Here is a 13631-nt window from a genome sequence, read left to right on the forward strand (position 1 = left end):
ATCTTCAGAAAGGAACGAAGAAGACTGGAAATCATGATTATGTCAGGAAATATAAAAGCCAGCATTTAAGTTCTTTTTTTTTAATTAAAAAAGTAGATTAAAATTTACTGTTTAATTTTATTATAACATTTATAACACCTAGATTTAAACTATATTACAGCAATAACACAAGGAGCAGGTGTGTGTGTGGTGGGGGGTAGGGGGAAGTTAAGAATATTATCCTGTAGTAAGCTTCTGACATTTTATATTAAGTAATATAACATAAAATCTAAGTAAAGTGGATGAATTAAAGACGCATCATGTAAAGATCCGTAAAGCAAACATTAAAAACTATAAACAGACATATAGCTCAAAAGTGAGTAAAAAATAAAATTGAATACAAAGAAATACGTAGTTAGCCAAGAGATTTAGGAAAGAGGGTGCAGAAATACAGGAAATCCTATGGGAAAAAATAAGCAACAAATAACAAAATGCTAGAACTAAGAACACAATATCAGTCATTATACTAAATGTAATTATTTATTAATTTACTTGTTTTCTATTCTTTTTTGCTATTGGATTATAATTGGTATACAATATTACATTAATATGTATATTAATTATACAATAGTATATTGTATAATTGGTATACAATATTATATTAATATATACAATATATATTATATTATATTATATTATATTATATTATATTATATTATATTATGCAACGTAGTGATTTGATACTTTTGTACATTATGAAATGATTATCTCGGCATAACCATTCCACTGAAAAGGTAGAAAATGCTCAACTGAATTTCAGAATCACCAGCTATAGTCAGTCTGCAGGAGACGTGAAAACGTGGCCATATTTTCATATGCTTAAGTGAGCAATTGTTTCCTTGCTTTTTTGTGTGTGCAGATTTAGCTCAGAATACCTTGGCTTTGAAAGGTAGTGAGGATTATTGCTTATTTTATAATTACAGATTGTAATTTTAAGGATTTTTGTTGTTGTTACTGTTTTTTAGGACCAATGACACTGGATTCCTTTCTTATAAAGAACACCTGCCAGTAAGGAAGATCGTGGTTACAGACACGGGCCGACCGCACTCAGAAGCAGCTTATAAACTGGGGCCTCTACTCTGCCGGGGAGACAGTAAGTGGTGGCATTGTGCTGTAAACATATCTGGGGAAACCGATGTCGCTGAGGACTCATGTTTCTGTCATAGAATAATTAATCAGACTTCTCTTGTGACAGCGCATGAGCAGTGTTGGAAGTCTTTCTTTCAGTAGGTCAGCAAAGAACGTACCCTCATAAAGTTTAAAGCCCTGCAACAAAGGCTGTGACAGCAGGGCTTGTTCAGATCCCAAGAGAAAGAAACCACTAAGCATCTCAATTTGATTGGTTGGTAAACACATCCCAGCATTCCTAAATTTCTACCTGCTGTTATCTATATTGGAAAGCCTCAGTGCTGCATAAAAGTGTGGAGAATGTATGTGAGTTTTCTCCTGTTGGGCCCGTGGTGAAATTAGAGCATCAATAGGATCAAATGCCAGTTTGGTCAAACATATTTCAACTTTTGATCTCATTTTTGTTTCCAGTGTGTGTGTCCAACTCTAAATCAATGGGACACGCTGTTTTGTATATTCAATGTATTCGCACTCTAAAGCAGAATTTTAAAATTCAAATATAGTTTCACAGAAAATATTTCTTTTCAGCAGGGATTGAAATGAGTATATGTATCCATACGTGTGGAGACTGATGCATTAATTATTTGTGCCTTTAGTTATTTCCAGGACTTAAAACGGAAATGGGAAAAATACTTATTCACATTAAAAGTATACCCTAAAATAAAGTTTTATTCTAGGGGCTCGACAAAGGAAGAGACGATCTAACAACGCAGTGGATTTATGGAGATACACAGCAGAAGCTGCTTAGTTAAAAAGCAAAAATGATACTGGCCTATAAAAATTTATATATACTTATAAAAAATGTCTGCCATTATACCTACCATCCCCAATCTTAAGCATCTCTACTTCCTGTCCTGCCAGTAGGCTCACACAATCACACGAAGAAGACATAGGATATTTCATGGAGAGAAAAATTAGGTGCAAAAAGACGAGGTTGTAAACTCAGGATGCATCCAGGGAAGTACGATGATTTTGTGACTGCAGAGAAATTGTTCTATACCTCACACACAGTTTTCCCTGCTGGCTCTCATCTTAACCCTTCAGGGGCCTGGGCTGGCTTCCTCCCTCTCCCTTATATCATTTGCCACAGTCCCCGGGAAGGTGTCTGCTTTGACTCACGTCACTACCACTGGCGCTGAGGGCTTCTTTCGCACAGACTTTCTGCCATGAACTTAAAACACACTGCACTTTTCACTTAAAGTAGAGGTTTTCCATGCAAGGCAGTGTTTGCCCCTCGGTGGACATTTGGCAATACCTGAAGACACTTTTGACTGGTACAGTTGTTGGGGGTTTGAGTGCTACTGGCATCTAGAGGGAGAGGTCAGGAATACTGCTAAATATCCTATAATGTGCAAGACAGCCATCTGCAACAAGGAATGATCTGGTCCAAAATGTCAATAGTACTGAAGTTGAGAAACCACAGCATTAAACTTTTGTGACCGTGGGGCTGCAGAGGGAGGAAAAACATTAGGTATAAGAATTTGCAAGCAATTTAAGTATTTAGAGACCTGCTAAATAATTTCTCACTTTTAAATGAAATAGTAATTGAGAGTTTCCTTGGCCTTCTCACACATCTATTTTAGGCTTGAGGCTCATCCTCACATAACGTCACAGGACTGTTTTCTGCCTGGGGGACTCGTTCTTATTTTCTCAGTCAGAAGAGCAATGGCTACAGAACAATGGATGCCCCCCCTTTCTCTACATGGGAAATCTGCACCCCCGAAGGTGCAGTGCCTTAGGCACATTTATTTTTCTTCCCAGTAGAGATAGACTGGGTAGATATGGGATTTCTAGATATGGAATCATGCACACTGGGCCTGATAAGCAGAAGAAAGGTATGCAGACACTATCCTGAAGGCAGTAGGACCTGAATATTGAATAATTTAAGGCTGAGAAATAGCTTAATCTTCACAATCCAATTGAAAACATGAAGACCAGTTATAAATCTAAAGGCCAGCGAAGTGACCTTTGATGTAAGACAAGGAAAAATGATGAGGACTTGAACCAGGCAGTTGTTGGCATGGGACTTACGGAAGGGGCTCAGAGAAAGAGGTAAATTCGGCATGATCTGGATGGGAGTGGAGGCTGAAAGCGTGAAAGTGGAGGTTGAAAGATCTCTGACTTTCTGATCGAAGTAAAGCTGCTGTGACAGTAAGAATTCTAGTACCCTTCACTGAGACAAAGGGACTTTTAGATTTTCTTTGACAGAACAACGGAAAAATGAGTATAAAAAAATAGACATTTTGGTTTTATCACACACATGAGAGATGTTGAAAGTTTTCTATCTAGCTATGTTTTTCTAGGAAAGAGGACAGAAGCCTTGAGAAGGCAGGACAAAGAAACAAAAATGACTCTGAGACCTATTGATACCAAATATGAGCTTGCCCCTAATTAATTGAGGTTGTCTTTTTCCAAGTCCTTCTTTGATTATTTTTTTAAATGTATGTGGTTCTGAAATTCCACGTGACTGCTGCCATTGTCGTTTGATACCAGAAGCACAGGTAACATTGTTAGGTGTTTGTCTTAAAGCACAACAGGTATGAACGATAAAGCTGCCTTTAAAGTTGTGCTACAGACACAAAACTTAGTAAATACTATTGTCCTTACGAATTTATTTATGAATATGGAAATAAATTTCTTGAAGATTTATGTGAAAAGTAAATGGCATCCTATTTATGATAAAAGCATTTGACATCCTATTTATGATAAAAGCAGAGTAGGAACTGAAGAGAACATCCTCAGTGTTTTAAAAGGCATATATGGGGGCACCTGGGTGGTTCAGGCCATTAAGCATCTGACTCTTGATTTAGGCTCACGTCCTGATCTCTTGTGAGATTGAGCCCAGGCTCCACACTGGGCATGGAGCCTGCTTAAGATTCTCTCTCTCTCCCTCTGCCCCTCCCCTGCCCGCACTCTCTCTCCAAAAAAAGAAAAAAAAAAATTAAAGGCATCTATGAAGATCTGACAGCTAATATCATATTGAATAGCCAAAGACTTAAAATGCTTTCCCTCTGAGATCAGGATCAAGGCAAAGATGTCTGCTATCACCTGTCCGATTCAATATCGTACTGTTGGTCCTAGCATATGCAATATGAAAAGGAATTCAAGGCATATAGATCAGAATGGAAGATATAAAATGTTCCATTTATAAATGATACGGATTTCTAGGTAGGAAATCTGTAAGAACTTTTTTTAAAGTGAGTTTAGCAAGGTCACAGGATACAAGGTCAGTATTCAAAAATAAATTTCTGTATTTTCTTAATAAAAACTGTTAATTAAAATGTTAAAATACCTCTTATAGTAGCACCAAAAATACTAAATTCTTTGGCATAAATGTAACAAAATTACATAACATTGATGAGAAATCATTAAAGAAGAACTAAGTAAAAATATAATAGTTGTGGAATGAGAGCTATAATAGTTGTGGATTGAAAGATTTGATATTGTTAAGATGTCAGTTTTTCTAAAATTGATATACAGGTTCATTACAATCCCAATCAAAACCCATTAGGTACTTTTCTTTTTCCTCTTCATAGAAATTGGCAAGCTTATTCTAAACTGTGTGCCAAAACACAAAGAAACTAGAATAACTAAAACATTGTGAAAAATAAAAACCAAGTTTGAGACTTAACACTTTTTAAGACGACACATTACAAAACTGTAGAATTAAAGACAATGTGATATTGACATCAAGATAGAGAAATAGATTGATAAAACAGAACAGAGAGCCCAGAATATATACATTCAATTCATTTTTGAAAAAGCTGCCAGATGGGGCGCCTGGGTGGCGCAGTCGGTTAAGCGTCAGACTTCAGCCAGGTCACGATCTCGCGGTCCGTGAGTTCGAACCCCGCGTCGGGCTCCGGGCTGATGGCTCGGAGCCTGGAGCCTGTTTCCGATTCTGTGTCTCCCTCTCTCTCTGCCCCTCCCCCGTTCATGCTCTGTCTCTCTCTGTCCCCAAAATAAATAAACGTTGAAAAAAAAATTTTTTTTTAAATAAAAAAAAGAAAAAAAAAGAAAAAGCTGCCAGAGCAACTCAATGGAGAAAGAACAGTCCAATTTAAGACAGTGCTGGAATAATTACAATGCATTTGAAAAAAAACAAAAACAAACAAAAATCTCAACCCATTCTTCAAACTGTGTACAAAAAATAACTCAAAACTAATCATATACTTAAATGTGAACCCACAACCTATAACCTTCTTTAAGAAAATATAGGAGGGGCGCCTGGGTGGCGCAGTCGGTTAAGCGTCCGACTTCAGCCAGGTCACGATCTCGTGGTCCGTGAGTTCGAGCCCCGCGTCGGGCTCCGGGCTGATGGCTCGGAGCCTGGAGCCTGTTTCCGATTCTGTGTCACCCTCTCTCTCTGCCCCTCCCCCATTCATGTTCTGTCTCTCTCTGTCCCAAAAATAAATTAAAAAAAAAAAAAATTAAAAAAAAAAAAGAAAATATAGGAAAAAATCTTAGTGACTTTAAGTTAGGCATAGATTTCTTAAATACAACACCAAATGCCTGATCCATAAAATTGTTAAAAATGATAAATTAAATTTCATCGAATTTAAAAACTACTTTTAAAATGACGTTGTTAAGAAAGTGAAAAGACAAGCCACAAACTGGGAGAAAATATTTACAAAATACATACCCGATAAAGCCTAGTGTCCAGGATATAGAAAGAACATTACTCTCACGGGTCAATAATAAAAAATATTCAGATTAAGACATGGGCAAAAGATTTGCACATTTATCAGAGAAAATATACAGATTTCAAAAAGCACATAAAAAGATTTTCAAGGGGCGCCTGGGTGGCTCAGTGTCCACCTACGTGTCTACCTTCGACTCAGGTCCTGATGATCTTGTGGTTTGTGAGTTCGAGCCCTGCATCAGGCTCTGTGCTGACAGTTCAGAGCCTGGAGCCTGCTTTGGATTCTGTCTCCTTCTATCTCTGCCCCTGCCCCACTTGTGCTCTTTCTCTATCAAAAATAAGTAAATGTAAAATAATAATAAAAAAAAGATTCTCAATATCCTTAGTCATTAGGAAAATGTAAAATGATACCATAAGGAGATATCAATATATAACTGTTAAAATTGATAAAATTTTTTAAAAAACAGACAATATCAAATTCTGGTGAAGATTCAGAGTAACAGGAACTCTCATTGCTGGTGCAAATGTAAAATGCTACAGACACTTTGGAAGATAGTTTGGCAGATTTTTTTGTTTTTGTTTTTGTTTTTGTTTTTTTATAGGTTAAGCACACATTTACCATATGATACAGCAATTCCATTCTTAGATATACAAGAGACATAAAAAAAACCTGTATGTAAAGGTTTATACTGGCTCTATTCATAGTCTCCTAAAACTGGAACCCACCCAAATGTCCATCAACAAGTGAATGAATAAGGTTCCCATTTTACTGTGGTGTAGCCACTCTATACAACGGAATTCTACTGAACATTAAAAAGAAATGGAGTATTGATACATACAGTAACGTGAATGAATCTTTATGCTAAGTAAAAGAGTCTTACTTAAAATATGTGCTGGATGATTCAGTGTCTAAGGTATTTTGGAAAAGGCAAAACCATGGGAACAAAAACAGGATTTCACTTGCCAACAGCTTCAAGGTGAGAGGAATTCTGCAAAGGGGAACAGATTAAGGACATGTTCTACATCTTGAGTGTGGTGGTGGTTTCATGGCTTTATGCATCTATCAAGATTGTTACACAAATAAAGGGTCATTTTTATTCATGTAAATTATCCTTCAATACATCTGACTCCAAAAAAAAAAAGCCCTCAAAAAAAAAAAGACTAAATGTTAGTATGAACTAAATGCTCTTTTTTAAAGAGAAGTTTTAGGTTTATAACAAAATTGAAAGGCAAGTATGGAGATTGCTTTATATCCCCTGCCCACACACATAGATAACCTCTCTTATCAACATCACTCACCAGAATGGTACATTTTTTTTTAACCAAGGATGATAACTGCTTAATTTAAAAATTGGTTTATCTAAAGAATACCGTAAAACTAGAAGACATTGATGAAAAAAATTGATAACACAAACAAATGAAAATATATACCATGCTCATGGATTGGAAGGATCAATATAATTAAAATCTCCATATTACCAAAGCAATATACAGATTCAGTGCAATCCCTATTATAATACCAATAGTATTTTTCACAGAACTAGAATAATTCTAAAAGTTGTATGAAACCACAAAAGACCCTGAGTAGCCAAACCAATCTTGAGAAAGAAGAACAAAGTGGGAGGTGTCACACTCCCAGATTTCAAGTATACTACAAAGGTATATCCACACTTAATCTACAAGAAAGGAGGCAAGAATATACAATGGAGAAAAGACAACCCCTTCAACAAATGGTGCTGGGGAAACTGGACAGCTACATGCAAAAGAATGAAACCTGACCACTTTCTTACACCATATACAAAATAAACTCAAAGTGGATTAAAGGCCTGAATGTGAGAACTGAAACTATAAAACTCCTTAAACAAAACATAGGCAGTAATCTCTTGGACATCAGCTTTAGAAACATTTTTCTAGCTATGTCTCCCCAGGTAAGGGAAACGAAAGCAAAAATAAACTAAAATAAAAAGCTTTTGTACAGCAAAGAAAACCATTAACAAAACAAAAAGGCAAGATACTGAATGGGAGAAGATATTTGCAGATGATATATTTGATAAGGGGTAATATCCAAAGTATATAATAATCTTCCACAACTCAACACATAATCCAATTAAAATGAGCAGAGGACTGGAATAGGCATTTTCCTAAAGAAGACGTAAGGATGGTCAACAGACATGTGAAAAGATGCTCAATATCACTAATCATCAGGGAAACGAAAATCAAAACACAATGAGATATCACCTTATACTTGTCAGAATTGCTAGTATCAAAAAGATAAGAAATAACAAGTGTTGGCCAGGAACTCTTGTTCACTGAACGAGTGTTCATTGAACTCTTGTACACCGTTGGTGGGAATGTACATTGGTGCAACCTGTGTACAACAGTATTGAGGCTCCTCAAAACATTAAAAATAGAGTTACCATTTGATCCAGGAATTCTGCTGCTGGGCATTTGCCTAAAGAAAATGAAAACAGTAATTTGAAAAGATATATGCATCCCTATGTTTATTGTAGCATTATTTACAATAGGCAAGATATAGAAGCAGCTTACATGTCCATCAGTAGATGAAGGGATAAGGAAGAAGCAGTATATATTAAGTATTATATATCTTATTAATATATCTATTAAGTCTATATCTTATTAATCTATATCTTATTAATTAATTAATCTATATCTTATTAATCTATATCTTATTAATATATCTATTAAGTGTATATATATCAGCCATGAAAAAGATGAGATCTTGCCACTTGCGACAACATGGATGGACCTAGAGGGTATTGTGCCAAGTGAAATAAGTCAGCCCGAGATAGACAAATACCATATGATTTCACTCGTATGTGGAATCTAAAAACCAAAACAAAACAAAACAGAAGCAGACCCATAAATACAGGGAACAAAATCGTGGTTGCCAGAGGGGCAGAGGTGGGCGATGGGTGAAATGGGTAAAGGGGATTTGGAGGACCAGAGTTCTAATTATGGAATGAATAAATCCAGGGAATAAAAGGGACGGAATAGGGAATATAGTCAATGGTATTGTAGGAGTGTTGCATGGCGACAGATGGTAGCTACACTTGTGGTGAACACAGCATAACATATACGGTTGTCGAATCTCTGTCATACTCCTGAAACTAATGTAACACTGTATGTCAACTGTACTTCAATTTAAAAAAATACCAGAAATAAATTCATAAAACAGCCAAGGTTTTAGTAACACGGTTGTCCTCTAGGACACTCATAGAATCCTGCTGAACATGTTTCTAACTTTTATTAACTGTAGAAGCAAAAGAGTCAAAGGAAAGAATTATGGGAAAACATCTGGGCTTACTGGTTAATAAGTTGTAATTAGTCAGAGGGCTTACTCGTATACTTTCCTTTCTCCCAGAAGCAGTGGGAACATCCTCATTTTGAGGTTCCATCCAAAGTCTTCTTGACTGGTAATCCCTCAACTTTGGCATGCAGAAAAATTAACTGGAGAGCATGCCCACTGTGCTTACACTGTCTTCAGAACTCTCCCCAAATGCTAAAGAGAAAGAGTGGATATCCAGTATTGACACACAGGTCAGGAGGACATCTACAGAGACCTTTCCCTACTTCTGCAGGTCCTGTGGCAGAGGGAAAACTCATGGACCTCTGATGGCATCTGGCTTCACTGCCTTTTCATTTCCTTTCCTTCATCTGCAAAATCTCCCCAAGCGAAACATTTACTGAAACTTTCTACACTCAGTGAAGACTTCAGTAGGTCTCTAGAGGACTTGGCCTTATACTTTCAAAGAATATTGAACAAATTACAGAGATATATTTTCATACTGGCTTTTAATTATTTTTGAGCCTCTCAAGAGCAGATCCATTGCTCGTTTATTATTGTGTTCCTGGCACCTAGTCCATTACCTGTTACATGAAAGATAATCAATAAATAGCAGTTTGTGAAAGAATGAGAAAGATCCATCATATATGGCTCAAGAAACCTATAACCTTGAATTATTTGAAAGAGACAGGAATAAGGTTTTGATGTATCCGCAATTAAATGATGTGCAAATATATACTTTGAATGAAAAGAGTTCAGCTTTTATTGAAAGATGTATTCCAATTGAAAAATCACATAGTACATGGAGTATCTAGTTTCATCTGAACCATCTTTCATCAATACACTTGGACTTGGGCAGTGAAAGTGCTTTCAAATGAATATATGATTTTACTTAATATTAATAATTTTGATTTTTACTCTTCTAATAATCCAGCACCTTTGTAAAACTGAAATACTTTCTACTTGTTGGAGAAAACAGTACTTTGTCCATTTTGTTTGTTTTCTGTTCTTTTGAGATGACTTATATTACTCACTGGTAATTAATGCTCAAGCAGCTTCACAAATGTGAGGGAACATTCTCTCTCATGCTTTCAAAAGATTTCCCCTTTTCTGAGACCAGGAATCCTGATAATTCTCAAGACTGTAATAATACCTCTTGTGATAATTTTATATACATGCATACCTTTATTTATAGTTTTAATATTAAATATTAGTGACTTAATTGATATAGGCATTATAAAATTTTAAGGTATACAGAAATGTATAAATGTCAAAGAAAAGGGTATACTAATAACCAAGATTCACACAGCTCAGAAATAATGATTCACATCAGTGAATATTATTCCAGACATTGCTAGATATTCCCAGAGCAGGGTTTCCCAACTTTGGCAATCCCAACATTGGGGCTGTTATGATTGGGGGCTGTCCTGTGTATTGCTGAACATGTAGCAGTATCCCTGGTCTCAATCCACTAGTAGCACTTTTCCCCTAATTGTGACAACCAAATATGTCTCCAGAAATTTTCAGATGTCCCCTGGGGGCAAAACCTTCTCATGTTGAGAGAAGCACTACTCTAGACAGAAAAATAGAAACAGAGATTGAGAAATAAGTTTGCAAAACTTTATTAATGGAAATCGACAGAGAAAGAAGAAAACCAAATTGAAGCCAAGGGAATTGCTTTACATTATTTATATATCTCATAAATATATGTTCAACTTGAATGATCCCACTAAACCTTAAAAAAAGATTATGAAAATTTAAAACATTACAGAGTCCCTAGGCTTTATGTTAAACTCATTTTTAAATTTTATACAGTATTGATCTATTGTGAAAAATGGGAAAAGTAACTCATTTGTCCTCTCCTCTTCTTTTTCTCCCCCACCTCTCCTTTTTGCTAATTTTGCTGTTATTTGTATAGTTGTTTATTTCTTAATGCTAACTGCTAATCTATCATCAGAGCCTCTCTATTCTTGAATGGTTTTTTATTTTGATTTGTTTCTTCTTGGACTGCATTGTCAGGTAGCTGATGTTTTCTGTTTTCCTCCAGAAAGACTCTTGAGTGTTGCATTTCTTGAGTATGCACGTGCTTGGGAATATTTGTTGCCTCAGAACTCTAAAATAAACTTTGCAAGTTTAACTTTATATTATTTTTTTGGTAACAGCTTTAGTGAGAAATAATTCACATGCCCTACAATTCACCCATTTAAAGCGTACAGTCTGATCATATTTTAGTATATTTGATCATTTCGGTACATTATAGAGTTATGCAGCCATCACCACAACCCAACCAATTTTGGAACATTTTCATCACCCCGAAAAGAAACCTGTACCCACTGATCAGACAGTCCCTGTTTCCCTCCTGCGCTGACTCCAACCCTAGTCAACAACATTTAGATGCAAACACAAGAGTATGTGGTCTTCGTGACTTGCTGTTTTCACTTAGCATGATATTGTCAAGGCTTATCCATGTTGTACTGTGTATCAACACTTCATTAATATTTATGACCAGATAATGTTCCATTGTATGGACAGATGACATTTTGTTTACCCATTAATCGGTTGACAGATGTGTGGCTTGGTTCCACTTTTTGGCTATTATAAATAATGCTATACATGAACATCCATGTATGAGGTTTTTCCTGGATACATGTTTTAACTTATCTTGAGTATATTTCTAGGAATAGAACTTCTGGGGTATAAGGTAACCCTACATTTGAACTTTTTATTTATTTATCTTTCTTAATTTTTCTAATGTTTATTTATTTATTTTGAGAGACACACACACACACACACACACACACACAGTGTCAGTGAGGCAGGGGCATAGAGAGAGAGGAGAGAGAGCGAGAATCCCAGTCAGGCTCCACACTGTCAGTGCAAAGCCCAATGTGGGACTCGAACTCATGAAACCATGAGATCATGACCCGAGCTGAGATAACGAGTCGGACACTTAACCACCTGAGCCACTCAGTCACCCCTTCAACTTTTTAGAAACTGATGTAACATTTTAGTGGGTTGCACTTTGTGACTCACCATTTGTACATATTATCCTACTTTTGTCTGCGCTGAGACATGCAGTCATCCTGTCCTTCCACACCTTTTCCAGATAGCTTTTGGCTGATATTTCATTACAAAGTAGGCTTTTACTTTTATTGTTCCTCAAAAGGGTTTGTGCATGCTTTATTCTCAGATTTCTTTCAAATATGAGAATGTCTGCCTATTGCTTTAACACACAAAAAATTAGGCTGGATACGTTTTCTTTCTCTCAGAAATTTGTGGGGAGTGCTTCTTTGTCTTCTGGTATTGAATCTTGCTGTATTCTGAAGCCAAACTTATTTTTTCACCTTCTAGAGGATTGGCTTTTTCTGACCAAATACTTTAATATTCTGTCCTCAAGGTCAGTAACTTAACAAGGATGCGTCTCAGTGTTACACTTTGGCATTAATTCTCCCTCAAGTTGAATATCATATGGTAAACTATAGAAAGTGTGTATTTTTTAAACTGTTTGGTGTTGCAAACATGATCTAAATTTCTGCTCTCAGTTCATTAATCTGAACAAGGTAGTTTTTTAACTCTGGCATTTGAGTGTTTCTAACTATTTGACTCAATGTACTTCTTCTCAGTTAATCCATTGTGTTGAAATTTTATGTCAATCAAGGAACCACCAAAACTTAAGCATAGTTAAAAAAGATTGTTCTAAGTTTCTTATTCTAAGAAATTCTTGTCATTGAAATTGTTTTTTTCATTTTGTCTGCATTGACTTGTTCAGCTGTCTGAGAAATCACAGCTGCCCAAAATGCATTAAATAATCAAAGGTGCATGTAGGCAATAAATAACTTTGCAGAAGTTACATTCATAGACTTGAGAAAGATATTGACTAGTGATTTGGTTAATTTCTCTTCCATTCGACAGAGTTTTGTTCCATTTGGCAGACTACGTATAAACCATTAAGGAGAGTGAGGATCAATTCTGTTTTAACAGATAATCATATAATTTTGCAAGCTCTACTATGTCTGATAATCCTCTACCAATAGGAAATTCTTTTTAATTTTTATATTTTTATTTTCTTTCCTTAGGTTCTCTTTATTTAATTTTCCTCATGTTTCTTCTCCCTTTTTTTTTACCCCTTCCTCCTTTTCCTCTTCTTCTTTCACTCTCTCTTCTGTTCCCCTCTTTCCCTCCCTCGTTCTACTTGTCTACCAAAGAATTTGAGTGTATTTACTGAGATAAGTACAGTAAGCTTTCTTATTGCTACTTTGACAAAGGAAATCTTATCGTTTCATTCAACAAATATTTACTGAGCCCATACATTATACTATGCCTTCTCCACATCCTGAAAGAGAGAGAGAGAGAGAGAGAGAGAGAGAGAGAGAGAGAGAGAGAGAGCATGCACACAGTGAACAGAATAGATAAAAGTATCTGCATTTTGGGGGCTTGAGTTCTCTTGGAGGATGATAGACAATAACAAAGTAAAATATATGGTATGATAGATGCTAATAAGATGTGTTGTGAAGACAA

At 35.9% G+C, this 13631-nt stretch overlaps 1 protein-coding gene across 1 annotated transcript in view; it reads left to right on the forward strand.

Moving 5' to 3' along the window:
* CNTNAP4 (contactin associated protein family member 4) overlaps nucleotides 1–13631 on the forward strand; it is a 253985-nt gene that overhangs the window by 195726 nt on the left and 44628 nt on the right. Inside the window, exon 15 of the mRNA XM_043599720.1 lies at nucleotides 1005–1132. Within this exon, the coding sequence (XP_043455655.1) occupies nucleotides 1005–1132 (128 nt within the window). The remainder of the gene's footprint in view (nucleotides 1–1004; nucleotides 1133–13631) is intronic.

Source organism: Prionailurus bengalensis, chromosome E2, assembly GCF_016509475.1.
Source record: "Prionailurus bengalensis isolate Pbe53 chromosome E2, Fcat_Pben_1.1_paternal_pri, whole genome shotgun sequence".
NCBI lineage: Eukaryota > Metazoa > Chordata > Mammalia > Carnivora > Felidae > Prionailurus > Prionailurus bengalensis.